This window comes from Sus scrofa, chromosome 3 (genome assembly GCF_000003025.6).
Source record: "Sus scrofa isolate TJ Tabasco breed Duroc chromosome 3, Sscrofa11.1, whole genome shotgun sequence".
Lineage (NCBI taxonomy): Eukaryota > Metazoa > Chordata > Mammalia > Artiodactyla > Suidae > Sus > Sus scrofa.
Window position 1 is genome coordinate 25,996,384 of NC_010445.4, and position 19,367 is coordinate 26,015,750.

General features: G+C 46.4%; 1 protein-coding gene and 2 pseudogenes across 2 annotated transcripts in view; 1 reads left to right on the forward strand and 2 right to left on the reverse strand.

Moving 5' to 3' along the window:
- The window catches only part of IQCK (IQ motif containing K), a 124,837-nt gene that overhangs the window by 99,097 nt on the left and 6,373 nt on the right, over positions 1 to 19,367 (reverse strand). For both annotated transcript variants that reach the window (XM_021086532.1, XM_021086533.1), the window contains exons 2-4: positions 13,132 to 13,196; positions 9,527 to 9,656; positions 8,023 to 8,120 (exon numbers count right to left, since the gene is read on the reverse strand). In XM_021086532.1, coding sequence (XP_020942191.1) covers positions 8,023 to 8,120; positions 9,527 to 9,656; positions 13,132 to 13,196 — 293 coding nt within the window. The remainder of the gene's footprint in view (positions 1 to 8,022; positions 8,121 to 9,526; positions 9,657 to 13,131; positions 13,197 to 19,367) is intronic.
- On the forward strand, positions 10,296 to 10,926 carry LOC102158933 (annotated as a pseudogene).
- Positions 14,311 to 17,592, reverse strand: LOC110259914 (annotated as a pseudogene).

Consider the following 19,367-nt stretch of genomic DNA (forward strand, 5'->3'; position numbering starts at 1 on the left):
CTATTCCACAGCCACAGCAACACTGGATCTGAGCCGCATTCTGCGACCTGTGCCACAGCTTGCAGCAATGCTGGATCCTTCACCCACTGAGGGAGGCCAGGGATTGAATCCGCCTCCTCAAGGACACTATGTCAGGTTCTTAACCCTCTGAGACACAACGGGAACTCTTGGAAGCCACCATTCGTTAATTCCAGCCTCTTGTTCAACTCTCTGGCCCTCCACTGGCTCTGAGGCTCCTTCAATTTTAGAAAATTTGCTCCTTACTCAACTTTAGTTCCAGGAGCCCAACAGATCTAGGTAGCCTCCCCGTGGCCAGCCTGCCTCCCTCTGGAGGCAGTAAATCCAGACAGTGCAGGTAGGGTTAGTATACGACCTCTTGCATGTAAGAGCTCTGTGCTCTGTAACTTAATTATGATCTGAAAAGAGGGCCCTGACTTTTATGGAATCATATTCCTGTATTCATCCCACAGATATTTAGTGGATCCCTACTCTGTTCCCAGCACTGCTGGAACTAGAGGACAAGACATAAAAGAAGGAATGCTGACATAAAATAGATGTCAGCATTTTAAGGGCAAAATTCAAATTAGCAATTATTCTTAAGCGACCTGAGATAAATGCTGTTGCAAGATATAATTTGAATGGCCCTAATAAACAATGAATTACACTGCTGTTTAAGAGCCATTTGGATGCAAGTTCAGTTGTGGGTGACAGCTAAGAATGCGCCAGTTACGTAATTTTGGCTGGAGGCTGGTTATCATTCAGTTTAAACGTCTCTTCCCAATGACAGGATGGGAGGAACAGCTGAATTGGGAAAATGCAAATCTGTTGTGCAGATCTGGATGAGAGCAGCTCCACTTGGGTCTGACAAATGTTGAGATGGTCATAACGCAATTTTGAAGCATGCAAAATAACCCACAAAAGACTACATGGGGTGGGGGGGGGAAGAAGGAATCAAATTTCATTAAGATGAGCAGAAGTCAACTATTAGGTACAGGATGGATAAAAACTAGGTCCTACTGTAGAGCACAGGGAACTACAGGCAATACCCTGTGACAACCCCTAATGGAAAAGGTATATACAGAGAGTTCCTGCTGTGGCTCAGTGGAAACAAATCTGACAGTATCCTTGAGGATGCCAGTTGGATTCCTGGCCTCGCTCAGTGGGTGGGGGATCTGGCGTTGCCATGAGCTGTGAGGTAGGTAGCACATGTGGCTCGGATCTGGTATGGCTGTGGCTGGGCCATAGGCTGGCAGCCATAGCTCTGATTGGACCCCTAGCCTGGGAACTTTCATGTGCCGCAGGTTCGGCCCTAAAAAAAAGAGAAAAAGTATGTATGTGTGTGTAACTGAGTCACTTTGTGCTACAGCGGAAATTAACACAACACTGTAAATCAGCTGTCTTTCAGTAAAATTAAAAAAAAAGTTACACTTAAAAAAAAAAAAGAAATCCTAAAATCTTGAATCAGGAAAGGAAAGAAGTAATGATAATACACCTGTTTTGCCTATTGGAGGCATTCAAGGATTGAGCTTCTGAAGGGCAGGGTAGGAAGCCGACACCCAACGGTGCCTGTGGGCATCCTTGAGTCCTCCTCCTGATAACAGGAGCACCTCTGCCATGCCTTTCATAGTCGAGAATTATTCACAGATAACTTAGGGTCACACTGCAAGGAAGCAGTCACGCGGGACCCTGGGGTGCCCAGCTGCCTACAAAATTGATTGATTCTTGCAAGTTACCAGTTTTGAGAGCCCACTTTCCCTACATTCTTTGATCATTCATCACAGCATTGTAAGTCTAACGCTCCACTCAAGCACCTGCCGCATCTGAAGTCTGGACCATTTTCATTTAGTCCCAGTGGCAGCGCATCCATGGGATGTCAAAGATGAAGGATGAGTTGGCACAGGATGCCTGCTCTCTAATACAAAGAGAAATTTCTCTGATTTGCTAAAAGCGCTTTGTCATTGCCTGGAGGCTGGAAACTGTTCCTAACCCCCTTGTTACAAAATTATTTATGGGCAAAATTAGACACGCAGGCTTCAATGTAAAATCTTAATTACTGCCCTTTTAGCTGATTTTTGTTCTCCCAAAGCATTGTAAATTAGAAGACCAACAGCTGAATAAACTAGAGTAAAGGCGGCACAAGTGAATATAGCTGCCTTAAGGTCTAGAAGTAAATGCCCAGCACCAGATCCACTCGCGCTGTTTCCCTATATTCAATCTTCTTCCCTACTTTTTTATTTGACTGCACCTGTGGCATGCCGAAGTTCCCTGGGCCAGGGGTTGAACCCGCGTCACAGTAGTAACCAGAGCCACAGCAGGGACAATGCCAGATCCTTAACCCACTGAGCTACCGGTTCCTATTTCAGAGGAGCATAAAAGAACAGATACAAAGGGGAGAAAAAATAGAAGCTACCTTAGTTCATCGTTATACTTCAGCTAGCGAGGCTTTGCTACTAGTCTGTGGTTTTCTTGAGGACAAGGCGAGACCTTGGCCTGGCCCCATGATCTGCACACAGTAGGGCTTACTGTTTGTTGAACTGAATTTGGGCCTGGCCCCATGATCTGCACACAGTAGGGCTTACTAACTGTTTGTTGAACTGAATTTGGGTGGCTTAATCTGTTTGCACACATTCTTACACATATGCAAACCAAGGTTGTTCCTTTGTGTCCATTCCATTGTTTAAACACCGTGTTCCATCCTTTGATCAAGCTAATAAAAGGCAGAGCACACTGAATACACTTTGGCCAATAGCAAGATGGAAAAGATCCTTGGAGTTCCCCCTGGGGTATAGCGGGTTAAGAATCCAAATGCAGTGGAGGCTAGGGTTTGATCCCCAGCCCGGCACAGTGGGTTATAAAGGATTCAGTGGTGCCAGAGCTGTGGCAGATGGCAGAGGTTGCAGCTGCGGCTCAGATTCAGTCCCTGGCCTAGGAACTTCCATATGCCATGGGCGTGGCCATTAAAAAAAAAAAAAGAAGAAAAAGCAAGATCCTTGAAATGTGATCTGCAAGACTGTCTGGTCTCTCTCATTTGGCAGCAGGACCTGAAGCCAGAGAGGCAAGCCCATAAGACACATGCAGAGTCAGGCTGAGGGCTCTGCTCTCTGGCCTCCGCCTCACTACCACTCCGCCTGGCCACAGGATGCACCATTTAACACCATACAGAGGAGAGGAAGTTCAATTATGAAAAGGAAACAAGAATTAAGTCTCCGGGGAAGCCCAATGAACAAATAAAAAGCACACAAGAGGAGCTCCCACTGTGGCTCAGTGGGTTAAGAACCTCACATTGGGAGTTCCCGTCTAGGCTCAGTGGTTAACGAATCTGACTAGAAACCATGAGGTTTCGGGTTCGAACCCTGGCCTCGCTCAGTGGATTAAGGATCTGGCGTTGCTGTGAGCTGTGGACCTGTGGTGTAGGTCACAGACAGCGGCTTGGATCCCGCATTGCTATGGGTCTGGCCTAGGCCGGCAGCTGCAGCTCTGATTAGACCCCTAGCCTGGGATTTTCCAAATGCTGTGGGTGCGACCCTAAAAAGACAAAAATAAATAAATAAATAAAAAGAACACGGTAATTTTGTAAAAAAAAAGAACCTAACGTTGTGTCTGTGGGGATATGGATTAAGGATCCAGCATTGCCACAAGCTGAGCATAGACGGCAGATGTGGCTTGGATCCAGTTTTGCTGTGGCTGCGGCATAGGCCAGCAGCTGCAGCTCCAATTCGACCCCTGGCTTGGGAACTTCCATATGCTACAGGTGCAGCCCTAAGAAAGAAAAGAAAAAGAAAAATTTTAAAAAGAAAAACACACAAGAAATAGAAGCAGTTTAGATTTTATAACCTAAGGCAAGTAGCAATTTGTTCTCCAGGAAAGAACTTTGAATGAAAAAAAAAATCTGTATTTCCTGAAGCTATTTAGAGGCTGACCTCCACCCCACATTTTCCTTTCTTGCTTTCTTTTTTTTTGTTTTTGTTTTTGTTTTGTCTTTTTAGGGCCACACCCACAGCAAATGGAGGTTCCCAAGCTAGAGCGAATCCGAGCTATAGCTGCCGGCCTACACCACAGTCACAGCAATGAGGGATCTGAGCCGTGTGAGCGAACCTACATGGCAACACCAGATCTTTAACCCACTGAGTGAGGCCAGGGATGGAACCTGCGTCCTCATGGATATTAGTCAGATTCATTTCTGCCAAGCCACAATGGGAACTTCTGGTTCCCTAGATTTGAATTCGCCAGGCCTGGGTCTCAAAACTAAGCCTGTCTGTCAGAGCAGTATGATTCTGTCTTGGTTGGGGTGAGTGGTGTGAAGCTCCCACCCTCACGCCCACCCACCAAGGACTATGGAGAGTGGTTGAACTGCATTTCGAGCGAGGAAGAGTAAGCCAAATGCTGGACTTATCTTTGCTGAGTGGGCCATGCCAGCTGAAAGCCAGAGTTGAATTGTTCAGGATTCAAAAGGGGTCTGGAGAGGCTGTGTGAGGGGACAGGCATGGGTCTAGAGAGGATGAGTCAAGTATCGCTTGAGAGATGCCAGCGAAGCCTTCTTCCCACCTCCCTGTGAGATTATCAGCAAAATAAACCTTCTTCGGGAATTCCTTGGGGACTTAGATTTTTGGGGGGAGGCGGGGATCAAATGCTGAATAAGGCCTCTGGGGAGCCAAGGAATAAGAGGAAGCCCACTCAGATAATGGGTAAAACCCACCCTCCGTACAGGGGCACCTCTAGTCCAGTAATACTGATGATCAATAATCAATGAATATGAAGGAGTTCGTCCTGCACTCCAGGGACCGCCCTCAAAACTTTGCACGGGCCACCTCCTTTCCTGAACAGGACAATCTCATTGAAACCGCGCCGAATAGGGTTAACAGAAACTGGTGACTAACAGACATTCTTGAGCTTGCCGGACTGACAGAACAGCAGATCAGGGAACTGCTTGTTAAAAGCCCCTCTGCTTGTAACCTGCTTTCATGGACCTAGCGTGCCTTAATTATTTTTGCAAATTGCATACCTTCCCAGCTTCATGCAGCCTAGATAACATACCACAAGACTCCATAACCACCCCCTATAGATAACACCTCTGATGCTGTTACTATGGGTCGCTATAGTAACAGTGGCTTAAGCTGTTTTTCAGAAATGTGGGAGTCAGCGCTTGGCCAGTTCAAGCTGGCTAAAACTGGGTGGGACCGCCGACCCTAGAACCAGGCCTTCGCAGGTGTCTGAGGAATGACTTTCTATTTTTATTTTTTTTAATATTTTATTTATTTTTTTCCACTGTACAGCATGGGGACCAAGTTACACTTACATGTATACATTTTTTTCCCACCCTTTGTTCTGTTGCGATATAAGTATCTAGATATAGTTCTCAATGCTACACAGCAGGATCTCATTGTAAATCCATTCCAAGAGCAATAGTTTGCATCCGATAATGCCAGACTTTTTAAATTTTAATTTAATTTTTGCTTTTTAGGGCCACAGGCGTGGCATATGGAAGTTCCCAGGCTAGGGGTCCAATTGGAGCTGTAGCTGCTGGCCTACACCACAGCCACAGCAATGCTGGATCTTTTAGCCCACTGAGTGAGGCCAGGGATCAAACCTGCATTTTCATGGATACTAGTTGGCTTCATTACTGCTGAGGCATGATGAGAACTCCTAGTTTTGTTTTTTTTTTTTGTCTTTTTTTTTTTTTTTTAGGGCTGCACCATAGCATATGGAAGTTCCCAGGCTAGGGGTCTAATCGGAGCCACAGCAACACTGGATCCGAGCCACATCTGCAACCTACACTACAGCTCAGGGCACTGCCAGATCCTTAACTCACTGAGCAAGGCCAGGGATCGAACCCGAAACCTCATGGCTCCTAGTCAGATTTGTTTCCACTACGCCACGATGGGAACTCTGAGAACTCCTAATTTTTTTAAAAATTGGAAAAAAAAAAAAAAAAGCATTAAGGATGTGGGCCTTACTTAAGGATGCCTTAATTTTCCCTAAGAAGAGGAACAGATCTGAGTGCTGGGTTCAGTTACTTCCAGTTTGAGAACAGTCAGTCTGAAAGAGAAGCCACAGAGCTGAGTTTTCAAAGCCAAATAGAACTTAAACATGCAGAGAAGAACTCAAGGATTTTTTTCCTAAGAAGAAGGGGAAGAGGAAGAGGAAGAAGAGGGAGGAGGAGGGGAAGGGGGGGAGAAGGAGCCGGAACATTTGCACAGAGGCTGTGATGTGCACCGCTGTTACTGGGACCTCCAAGGAGTCCTATGTGCTAGAGGGTACGGCCCAGGAAGGAAAGCAGAAGGAGATGAGACTAGAAGACGGTGGAGGGCCTTGAAAGCCAGGCTGAGGAGTCTCGGCCTCCTGACGTGGATCCACGGTTCCCAAATGGTACGCCCCTGGCCCAGTGCTGTACCCCCAATGCTGCCTTCACAAGTCTGCTGCCTGGCTTCAGATCAACACCTGATTCAGTTCTGCTTCTCCTAAAGACATGGTTGCCATGGTGAGGGCTGTCAGAAGGATGCTATGCTGCACGCATCCAGCGGCAGCGAGTCTGGGGAGGTATACAGTGGGGCGGCTAAGAAGTGGGGGCGGGGGGCAGTATAATATCGAGGCAATGCTAAAGAAAATCGCGTGATTATTAGAGCATGTGAAAACTTTGTCTCCTCAGTATATAAAAGCACCACCAAGACAGTTCCAGTTGTCACAGGGAGAGCCTGTGCTGAAGGGCAACCGATAGGGGATACTGTGAACTGTGAATGTTTTAGATATGTGTCAGGAGTTCCCACTGTGGTAGAGTGAGTTAAGGATCTGGCGTTGCTGCAAGCTGTGCTGTAGGTCACAGCTGTGGCTCAGATTTGATCCCTGGCCACAAGTGCAGGGGGAAAAAAAAAAAAAGATGTGTCAAACGGATTGGGGTTTGTATGTACTGTGGTATATTTTTTAAAATATCATTTTGAATCATTTAATCTGGACTTGAATCCTAGCTCTGCCATTCACCCTTTATCACCTTCCCAAATCTCTCTGTTCCTGTTTTCTCATCTGCAAAATTCAGACGACACAGATAGAAGGAGCCCCATAGGATCGTTGGCTGCGGTAAATGGAATCGTGGACCATAGAGAGCCTGGCATAGAGCAAGCACTGGGTCAGCATTAAATGCTGTTGTTATTTTACTTTCTGCATGTGGCTCATCCCAAATTCTAGTATTTAAAACGGTGCAGGGGACACATGCACCCAAGGTATCCTGTCAACTGTTGAAAAGAGGGAGCCTCTAGGGCATTTTCAAAGGGTGCTCCGGGATCAGAACTTGACCCATACAGGAATTCCTGTTGTGGCACAACAGATGAATCCAACTAGTATCCAGGAGGATGCAGGTTCCATCCCTTTCCTCGCTCCGTAGGTTAAGGATCTGGCGTTGCTGTGAGCATGATGTAGGTCACAAACTCAGCTCGGATCTGGTTTTGCTGTGGCTGTGTCATAGGCCGGCAGTTGTAGCTCTGATTTGACCCTAGCCTGGAAACTTCCATATGCCTCGGGTGCGGCCCTAAAAGAAAAAAAGAAAAAAACATCAATTCATGCAGATAACTGGCTGCAGCATGATAATAACTGGTACTGACCGAGCACTCACTGAGGGCCAGGCCTCTCCTGGAGCAAGTACACGCTTGGCATTCGGCATGAAGTGGAGGAGGGCGAGGCCGCAGGTGGCAGGTCAATCCAGAGCCGGTAAGAGGTAAGAAGAGCTTAATCCGTGCATGTACTAAACCGGAGCGAAGACAGTCAAGAACCCTGGCAGATGCCAATTGCCTGGGAGGCAGGGAGGCCAAGCAAAACCGAAAACCTCTCTGAGGCCGCGTGGCCAGACAGATGGCAGTGCACCTGTATGCATGACTAGATATCATGGCCAGAGCGGGATAAGGGACCAAAACACAGGCTTTCCCTCCCAAAGAGATCATCTGGAGAACAAGCACTTGATGGTACTGAGATAACGAGCTACCATCTGGTAAGACTGTATTACTGCGCACTGAGAGATGAGGAAACAAAACTGACCTCAAAACATTTTTCTTTCTTTGCTTGGTGAAGCAGGCTGGCCATTCCCGGAAGCAGAACTGGAAAGATGAACGTTTCCAAATATTCTTTGGGGGAACCTAAAATAAACAAACAAACAAAAACATTCCCACTGAAAATCCCAAATGGCCCAAGTTAATCTGGGACAATCATCTGCTTCTGAACCAAAAAAAAGCTACTGTCTGTGAAATCACATGACCTTACCTGTGACTTTTTACTCCAGACTGCTGAGCTGGGCTGTATAACAGAAGAAATGTACAATATCCCTCTGAGGGAGTTCCCGTCGTGGTGCAGCGGAAATGAATCTGAATAGGAACCATGAGGATGCAGGTTCAATCCCTGGCCTCACTCAGTGGTTTAAGGATCCAGTGTTGCCATGAGCTGTGCTGTAGGTCACAAACTCAGCTCGGATCTGGTGTTGCTGTGGCTGTGGTGTAGGCTGGCAGCTGTATCTCTGATTCGACCCCCAGCCTGGGAACCTCCATATGCCGTGGGTGTGGCCCTAAAAAGCAAGTAACATAACATAACATAAAATATCCCTCTGAACCTTTGTGGTCTGGTGGGGACGTAGATCGGGTCCAACTCGGGATAGGGGCCACAGGCACAGCCAGGAGGCCAGTGGGGCTGGGGAAACAGGCAAGGGGAGTGTGGGAGGAATTGAGGTCAGAGGGGAGCTGGTGGGGATATGAGGTCCAGAACCTTAGGGCCATAGTATGGGAGTGGCCCAAAGCACACTAGCAGAGGGAACAGAACAAGCCAGCTGGAGAGGGCTGGGCACCAGGGAAGGCCGAGGAAGTAGGGTACAGGCAGGAAGATGAGGGCGCCTACAGCTCTGTCTTCAACACACAAAACGGGACAGCATGATATTTTCTTTGGGTGTTTTTTTTAGGGCTGCACCCACAGCATGTGGAAGTTCCCAGGCTCGGGGTCGAATTGGAGCTGCAGCTGCCAGCCTACACCACAGCTCACGGTAATGCTGGATCCTTAACCATGGTGCAAAGCCAGGGATCGAACCCACATCCTCATGGATCCTAGTCAGATGCATTTCCACTGCACCACCATGGGAACTCCCAGCATGATGTTCCCTTTTACTCTGTCTTCCCTCTTTGCATTTAATGTAGAATCTATGTATGCTTGTTATTGATCATCTTTATTGCATTTCAACCTTGGAGCTACATCAGTGGAATAAAGGGTAGTTCTTTTTTTTTTTTTTTTTTTTTGGCCAGCACTCGAGGCATGCAGAAGTCCTGGGGCCAGGGATTGAACCTGAGCTATAGCCGTGACGAGGCTGGATCCTTAACCCACAGAGCCACCAGGGAACTCCACAAAGGGCAATTCTTTTAAAAATAAAAAGTTAAAACAAGAACACATTCTTTCTTCTCACAAAGTCTTCCTGAGGTCTATCTGCCCACACCCCAGCCCCACCTTGCTTTGCAATGTTACAAGCCCCAAACCACAAAAGATGAGATCTCACTTCCTGACGTACATGTTTTGGGGTCAATTGTTTCCCATGGAGCTTGAGGACAGGGTACTTGGGAGTCCACGGATAAACGGGGAGCTGAATAAAGGTGTTCTGCGTTGAAGCCACGGAAAACCATGTCCTCCAGTGGTGGCACCTGGGGTGGCGGTAGGGAAGGGAATCAAGGCATATACTTTAAATCACTGCATTTTCTTTTCCAATCTAACAAAGAATAAAATTCTGTATGGGACTCTAGGTCCATGGGGGCATACTGAGCACAAATCTTCCTCTCTTCTCTCCCAAGACACCTGCAAATGACAATAAAGAAATACTCTCCGGAGTTCCCGTTATGGCTCAGTGGTTAATGAATCTGACTGGGAACGATGAGGTTGTGGGTTCAATCCCTGCCTTCACTCAGAGGGTTAAGGATCTGGTGTTGCCGTGAGCTGTGGTGTGGGTCACACATGCAGCTCGGATCCTGCGTTGCTGTGGCTCTGGCGTAGGCCCGCGGCTACAGGACCCCTAGCCTGGGAACCTCCATATGCCGCGGGAGTGGCCCAAGAAGAGGCAAAAAGACCAAAAAAAAAAAAAAAAAAAAAAAAAAAGAAATACTCTCCTATGCTGTTGGTGGGCATGTAAATTGGTACAACCACTATGGAGGACAGCATAGAGGTTCCTTAAAAAACTAAATATAGAACTACCATATGATCCGGCAATCCCACTCCTGGGCATATATCCAGAGAAAACCATGATTCAAAAAGATACATGCACCCCAATATTCATAGCTATGTGAAATATGCATATGTGTATATATAAAATGGAGTATTACTCAGCCATAAAAAAGAATGAATTAATGCCATTTGTAGCAACATGGATGGGCCTAAAGATGATCACACTGAGTGAAGTAAGTCTGACAGAGAAAGACAAATATCCTATGATATTACTCCTATGTGAAATCTAATAAAAAATAATACAAGGCGGCAACCTGGCCAAATGCACCAAGATGGTCGGAATTGTGGGTAAATACGGGACCTATTATCGTGCTTCCCTCAGGAAAATGGTGAAGAAAATTGAAATCAGCTAGCACACCAAGTACACTTGCTCCTTCTGTGGCAAAACCAAGATGAAGAGATGAGCGATGGGCATCTGGCACGGTGGTTCCTGCATGAAAACAGTAGCTGGTGGTACCTGGACCCACAACACCACTTCTGCCGTCACAGTAAAGTCTGCCATCAGAAGACTGAAGGAACTGCAGGACCAGTAGAAGCACCTCGCTAGCCTATAACAAATGGGTTAATTCATGGAACAAAACTGCTTTGGTTTAATAACCTACTTACTTGCATTAATTTTGCTTTCTAAAAAAAGACTCGGCCCTGTGGTTAACGAATCCTACTAGGAACCATGAGGTTGCAGGTTCGATCCCTGCCCTTTCTCAGTGGGTTAAGGACCCGGTGTTGCCGTGACCTGTGGTGTGGGTCACAGATGCGGCTCAGATCTGGCATTGCTGTGGCTCTGGGGTAGGCTGGTGGCTACAGCTCCAACTGGACCCCTAGCCTGGGAACCTCCATATGCCATGGGAGCAGCCCTAGAAAAGGCAAAAAGACAAAAAAATAAATAAATAAATAAATAAATAAATAAATAAATAAATAAAGACTTGGAAATTAAAATCCTCCTCACTTTTTTGGAAAATCATGCTGAGATGGATTGTCATAATCTAGCTATGTTTTGGTAGTCAGAAGATACATGACATAATATAAGCCTAAGGCTTATCTTTTTAAAATGATGCAAAAGAACTTATTGATAAAACAGAAACACACTCACAGATTTCAAAAAAAATCTTACGGTTACTGTAGGGGAAACCTTGGCGGGGAGGGAGGAATTGGGAGGATGGAAATAACATATGCACAGCATTATAAAAAAGAGATGAGTAACAAGAATCTACGGTATAGCTCAGAGAAATCTACTCAATAGATTGTAATAACCTCTATGGGACAAAAGAGTGGATGTGTGTGGATGTGTGTGTGTGTTTGCGTGTGTGTGTGTGTATAACTAATTCACTTTGCTGTACATCTGAAACTAATACAGCATTGTAAGTCAACTATACCCCAGTAATTTTTTAAAAATAAATAACCCTCTACTAAAGAACAGGAGGACCATTGGTGGATGAGAGATCTCCAAACACTTCCAAGAGTAACCAGATGAAGCCTTTGTTAGAACAGAGTGGGAGAGGGGCAGATCAGAATCCACAGGTGGAAGCCGCTCCCAGAGGATGGGGGTCCATCTTCCCACCAGAATTCCAAAGAGCCTCAATGCTCAGGGGTTTAATACCTCAGAGTGCGGGAATGAGAGAGGAAACAATAAAGAGGAGGGGTTAAGTGAAAATCCAGCTGGTCCCCACCCTTCCTCCCCCCATTTCTTGCCCACATCCCTCTCCTCCAGCTTCTGCTCCCTTCTGCATACATAAAGCTATATTCACACTTGCCTTTTATATCCTGTGTTCCCCCCTTTCCAATGAATCTCACATAAATAAATTAAACAAACAGCCTGGGAAGGAGTAGAGCTACTCAGGGTGCCATGTGGGTGGTCAAAACAAAACAAAATAAAACAAAACAAAATCCCACCTCATCACTGATTTGGAGACTCCTGGCTCAGCCTGCTGACCCTGAAGAAAAGTCTCCCAGTGGACAATCACTCCCTTCGAGCTCCCAGTCAGCATGTCCATTCACAGAAGAACCCCATCCAGAAAACAAACCCACATGTACAACAGAAGAAGAAAACCATACCAGCTAGGTGGAAAAATCCACTCAGCCCTGCATTTTAAATTTTGAATAAACAGGCAAAACGTCCTATGTAGATAAGCACATCAACAGCATAAAAGACAAAGATCAAGATGTACAAAGAAGTGATCCTGGAAGAAGCACAATGTAGGGAAGAGAACAGTAATTGGCATCTGCAGAGAAATTTGAGAAAAGCATCACATGCATAAAGCAAGAATAGGATGCTGTGAAAAAGGAACACTCACAGGTTGTAAAAGATCCTAGACAGAGAACCTCTCACAGGGGCAGCTGCAGTGATATCCGGGGAATCCAGAGACTTAGGTGTCTGTCCCATTCCCAAGACCCTACTTGAGTCCCTTCATCTCTCAGAGTCTTACTTTTTTATTTTAAACTCCGTGAAGTCTCTATTTCACTCCAACTATACTGCCTGAGGGCCTCCCTTCCTGGCTACCCTGTCCTTGGCCTCTCTCCTTCTTCAGGGCAGTCTGAGCCCACCCAGCCAGGCATAAAGAAGCCCGCCCTACCTGCAAAACTGACCCCGACACAGACGTGGTGTTGAGTGCATTGTAAAGACCTCCCTCTTCTAGGCTCTCTACAGAGAGCCCTACAGAGGCTCTGTGCATTCAAGGATTATCTGCTCCATTCAACAGATGCAGAAACTGAGGGTCAAAGCGGTTATGTGATACCCTTTAGGTCATACCATCAGCGGAAGAGCTAGCACTGGCCCTCATTTTCTGCTTCTGGTGCCTTCCCTCTCCCGCTTCTCTAATGCACGACAGTGTCTGCCGCTCACCAGCCATCAGCACTGTTCTTATGTAAGAGCCTTTCAGGTAGGTCGGGCTGTGTGATACTCACGGTAACTGTGGCTTCTTGCTTGACTTTATATCCTTCTGGAAAGGGAGGCAGCTCGGCTTCATACTCTGCAGGGAGTGGGGGAGAAAAACTCCTCAATTCTACACTTCATTGCAGTTTGTGATGTAATTCCCTTTCCTCTGAATAAAACATTCTTAAATTTTATTTTGACTGGGGACTTACAGAAGTGAAAAACAACACACCGTTACAGGGTATTTATTTAAAATGGGTAAGAGATGATGGAGAGCCTGTTGTGGTGCAGTGGACAAATCCGACTAGGAACCATGAGGTTGTGGGTTCGATCCCTGGCATCACTCAGTGGGTTAGGGTTCTGGCGTTGCTGTGGGCTGTGGTGTAGATCACAGATGTGGCTTGGATCCTGTGTTGCTGTGGCTGTGGTGTAGGCCGGCCGCTGTAGCTCTGACCGGACCCCTAGCCTGGGAATCGCCACATGCCATGGGTGTGGCCCTAAAAAGCAAAAATAAAATCAAGTGGGTAAGAGATGATTGTTCTCATGCATGAAAGAGGGCAGGCTTTTTGTAAGAGTTTGTGATTCTTCCCAAGAAGGGAAATATAGATTTTGTCCCCCAGTTATGATAACTGCAAGGAATAAGAGGAGGAATAAGAGAGGAGGGTGGCTAAGGGAAGATGAGGAGAGGAAGGAGAGGGGAGAAAAAGGAAGAAAAGAAAGTGATGGGAGACAGAATAAGAGACAGAGGGAAGAGGAGCCTACCTGATTGGGGGTCACAGCTGCAAGGGCAATCCCACAAACCCCTGCTGGTCAAAGCATTGCCCACGTGCCAGCAGCATCGGCATCCCAGGGAGTTAGAAATGCAATGTCTCAATCCCCACCCCAGACCCGCTGAATCTGGGCTTTTTTTTTTCTTTTTCTTTTTAGGGCCGCATTTGTGGTATATGGAAGTTCCCAGGCAAGAGGTCGAATCAGAGTTACAGCTGCCAGCCTATACCATGGCCACAGCAACACCAGATCTGAGCCACATCTGCAACCTACACCACAGCTCACGGCAACGCAGGATCCTTGACCCACTGAGCAAGGCCAGGGATCGAACCCGAAACCTCATAGATACTAGTCGGGCTCCTTACTGCTGAGCCACAAGGGGAACTTCCAGAACCTGTATTTTAAGCACCCCCACCCCTACCCCCACCCCAGCCAGTAGCTTGTATGCAGTTAAAGTTGGAGAGGTCCTGCTGTAAGCTCCAGTAGCTTGGATCTTAGCTGCACATTAGAATCAAGGTTCTAATTGGGATATGCGAAAATCCCCGTCTTAGCCCAACCCCAGAAACTGATTCAGTAAGTCTGGGGCAAGAGCCTGGGAGTCAGTATTTTTTAAAGTCCTCCAGCTGATTCTAACGTGCAGCGAGGTGAACAATCACCACATTTCCAGATGCACTGCCGTCAACCTGTTGGAGGGCTTAATGCAAAGAACATTCGACACAGGTTCCACAGAGTAACAGCAACTTTTGATGAGAGAGACAGAAAATGCCCACGGCTATATTAGTTACATCCCTAAGGGGAAGACTGGGTAAAAATACTTCTGTAAAGGTCAATGTTTTGAAGGCAGTTGCACAGAGACTTGGCCGTGATGAGGGAGAGCAGGTTCTGGGCAAGACGGGATCGAGGCAACTCTATTATTGGAGGCAAGTTGTTTCCCATTCCTTAGCAGGTAGTATAGCATTTCTCAACTTTTTTTTTTTTTTAATTCCTAGGTATCAGGCTGGGGACTCATATATCAGGATGCAGGTTATAAGGAATTTTGGTTCCCAATACCAGCTTGATTAGCTTTCTATTGCTGTGTCACAAATGACCACACCCTTAGAAACTTAACACAAATGTATTATCTCACTGTTCCCAAGGGTCAGGAGTCTGGCTATGGGTCAGGGTCTCATCAGGCCATCAAGGTGATGGCCACGGCTGTGATCCCATCGGATGGCTGGAGCCCTCTTTTGAGGTCACTGCTTGTTGGTGGGATTCAGGTTATTGGGGATGTAGGTTTGAAGTCCCCATTGTCTTTTGGGTTGTTATGGGGACTGCTCTCAGCTCCCAGAGGTCAGCAGTCCTCAGGTTCTTGTCATGGGCAGCTCACTCATGGTTATTTGCTACTTCAAAGGTGAGCAGGAGTTGCTTCTGCTTGAATCTCTGACTTCTTTTAGGGTATCACCTGATTAGGTTAGGCCCACCGACGGGGGCTCCCTAATTTGAAGTCAATTGATGACAGGCTTTAATTACATCTGAAAAAAAATCCCTTGACAGCAATGCCTAGATTGGTGTTTGACTGGATAACTAGGAGGTGTGTACACTAGGGGCAGGAATTCTGGGGGCCGTCTGAGAATTCTGTCCATCGCAGCAGCTCTAGTCCTACCACCTTATTTTTTCCTCTCAGGTAAAAATGTAAATTCACCCTTCTTTCCCTAACACTTTGAGAATCACCAGTGTAGTGTGAAAACTATTTATTTGGAATATATACATATATATTTATTCATATTTATTTATATATATTCTAGTATATATATATTTATAAATTTATATATTCCTATATATACACATACACACATTTATAGCTTTGACTGCAAAGGTAATACATGCTTATTGTAAGAAAAAAATCCAGTAATATAGAGATGTCTTTTGCAGAGTTTAAGTCACACCTAATCCCATTACTACCCATAACCATTGCTGGAACTGGCACAGAGTCAACCCAATCTTTTTTTTTTTTACTGAGAGTTGCCACGTTTATTTCAGGTTCTTTTTTTTTCTTTTTGCCACATCTGTGGCACATGGAAGTTCCCAGGCCAGGTATCGAACCTGTGCCACAGCAGTGATCTGCGTCGCAGCAGTGGAAACACAGGAGCCTTAACCCACTAGGCCACTAGAGAACTCCCAACCTCATCTTTTTCAACATTAGCATTTACTAACATTTGCGTAGAATTCACAAATACATACATTTACTCTGGCTCTCCTTGACTGGGTCCAATCATTCAAGCATAGAACCTCCTAAGACTGTGTCCTTATTCTTCATGAGTCATATCCAGTCTTACTCTTATTTGAGATTTGGAAAAATTAACAAGTATCTCTTCCAATTGATGGTGTGTTTTGTGGGTAAGCTACCCAGATCTGTTTGTGGTCACCATCATATTTCCAAAGAATATGAGGCTGAATGAATGAAGCAATGAATAAAGGAAACAAACAGTAAGCAAATTACTTTTGATCCTTTATCAATTCACTTGTCTGTATTGATTGAGAGCCCACAGGGTGCCCGGATCCATTCTAGGTGCTGCATCGTGGACCTCTTTCTTTCTTTTTTTTGATACAGAAAGCTTTATTGTTTCCATCTGGTCCAAGACTTGGGAGAGGGCTCCAGGGTGGTTAAAACGGTGCCTGGGGCTCCAGAGGGGCTTCTGGCAGAAGCCCAGGCACCAGAAGGGCTCCTTAAAGGCTACTGGGCTCCAGAGGCTACTAGTCGTGCTTGAGGGTGAGCCTTTCGAAGAGGTACTCGCCCAGCCCAGCCCAGCCCGGGGACCCACAGCCTGCGGAGGGTGGCCAGGTGGTCGCCCATCTTCCTGAGGAGCTGCACCTCCTCATCCAGGACGTGGCTCTCCAGGAAGTCCCGGAGGAGGGGGTCTGCGCGGGCAGAACCCAGGGCGCACGGATCCAAAAGGGCCTGGTTCAGGTTCTTCTCCAAGAGAATGGCAGCTTCCACAGCGCCCTGGGTTTCACCCCACTCATCTTGAGACGGCTTCTGCACGTCCTGAAGAGGGCACAGCCACCAGGCTGGTTTTGCATTTTCCAGAGACGCTCCGCACCCTCACGCTTCTCCTCTGCCACTTCAAGGAAAAAGTGGCTCATGCGCTCCGGAGCCACATGGTGGAGGCTGAAATAGAAGCCCAGAGAGAGTAGGTGTAGGAGGCCTGCAGGTGCATGTTGATCAGGCGGTCGACAAAGGCCTCCGCCTCAGTGGAATAATTCTGATGAACCTGGGAGCTCATGGTTGATCGGTAATAAGGAGTTAAGCTCAAAAAATGGTGTTGGCTGGTCCCAGAGACCAAAGACAGCCGAGGGGCTGATTCCGAAGGTCACGACTGGATAAAGGTTGGAGGGTAGTCAGAGGCTGAAGCAAGGGGTGTCCCCGGGTCTGTTCCCTCCAAACACTGTTGAAGCAAGAGACAGATCTGCAGGCCCGCCAAGTGCACTCGTGGGCCTCTCCCAATGCTGCTACTATATGCTGTGCCACATCTATTTAACCAGGGTTCTCTAGTGGGCATTTAGGTTGTTTCCAATTTTTCATGCTTGCAAACAATGCTGCGAGGAGCATCTTTACACATATATCATTGATGAGCATAGAAGAACTTTAGTAGGATTAACTCTGAGATGTGGAATTGCCTTTCTTTCTTTCTTTTTTTTTTAAGTTCTGTACCCATGGCATTTGGAAGTTCCCAGGGGTCGATACGAAGCTGCAGCTTCAGCCTACCCCACAGCCACAGCAACGCCAGATCTGAGCCGCCACTGCGACCGACACCCCAGCTCACGGCAACACCGGATTCTTAACCCACTGAGTGAGGCCAGGGATCGACCTCGCATCCTCATGGATACTAGTCGGGTTTGTTACCGCCAACCCACAATGGGAACTCCTGGAATTGTTCTTTCGAAGGAAAAAATAATTTAAAGTTTGGGCCAAATTGTCAGATTTTCCTCCAGAAGGTTTACAACAGTTCCCACTCCCATGAGTAAGTCTGTTTCTCTGCGTATAATCATCTTATACATATTTAAAATGATATTTAACTTTTATTTGCATTTCTTTAATTATTGTTTATTTGCCATTTATTATTTTTCCCACAAGATCTCTTGGGAATTCACTTACATTTGGTGGAAAATATACAAGTTTTCATCATATAACCATGAAAGATATAGTTATAGGATTATGTAGAGGTATAGGAAAATATATTAGCTTCAGGACAATCTGCTATGTTTTTCAAGCCTCTGTAATATTTGAGAGAATCTGGCACATTTGAGAATTTGTCACTTTCACCTTGTGATTTCAGCTTAAGACATACAGTTGAGTACAGACAGATACTTTGAAAGCATTTGACTATGTTTGTAAGGAGTATGGAACTCATTAAAATGTGATTTAAAGTTCAATTTCCAAGAGTTGCTTCAGTGCTTAGAAAAATTTGCTGGTTTGTCATTAGAAATTCTTAAGAAAATCAGGTATGTTAGATTTATAACTGTTTATAACCTCTTAGTGACCTACAATTGCAAACTGGATTCCAGGCATCCCCCACTTTCCGTAAGTTTGCTTTGCATACTTCACTTTACAACAGACCTACACGAAGACCTGTTTCCACTAACCCAGAGAAATCCGAAAAGCAAGTGTGCTTTTACAAGCAAAGGCGAAAAGGGAAACAAGCCTTTAGCATCTGTTTGGCAGCAAATTGATAGAGAGGAAGTGCACACTCCTTTGCGGATTCAGAGGGGTGCGGGGGTACCGCCAGGCTCTGTTCCCCGGAACTATGCTCCGCTTCTCAGCATGGAGCCGCCACAGCTCTGAATCGGCTGTGAACATCTGTGCTTGTCTCAATTTATTTTGTGCATCCGTTAGCAGAATGTCCTAAAGGAACGGCTTCTTCCATTTATGCCATTTTGGTCTAGGAAAGGTTTTCAGAGAACACTCTGCTTTTGGATAGCAGGGGCAGCTGTCATTGGTTAGGAGGAATGTCATGTCATATGCATGCTAAATGGACATTAATCAACAAGGAACAGTAGTTGCTCATTTCATACAACAAAGGCAACCTTGTGCAAGGGGGGCTGAGCAGAAAGAGCTTGTAACCCTGTGGGTGGAACGGAGCCTGCACGCCCAATTGGAACCTCCCCACCCCACCGCACCCCTTCCCTCCCCAACCCTGCCAGGCTCCAGGGATAATGAAATGTCTTTATTGGTTAGGCCACAGTCAGTCCGGCTTTCTGGGATTTGCAGCTGAACGTGTTCCTAACTGAAACAGCAATTAAAATGCAATGTTCACCAGCAGCGACCTCTAGAAAGGGATGAACCAGGAAGGTGGAGGCTGGAAGTGAATCCGATGAACACTTAGCCAGCACACTATGACGAGGGACTATACAAGGTGCTGGAGGCACAGATGAAGTGGGCAGAAGAGCTTGTGTTCTGCTGAGAGGATGGAGAGTAAGCCAGGGGGTGATGCGATGTGAAAGACTCGGTAGGGGGGCTGCA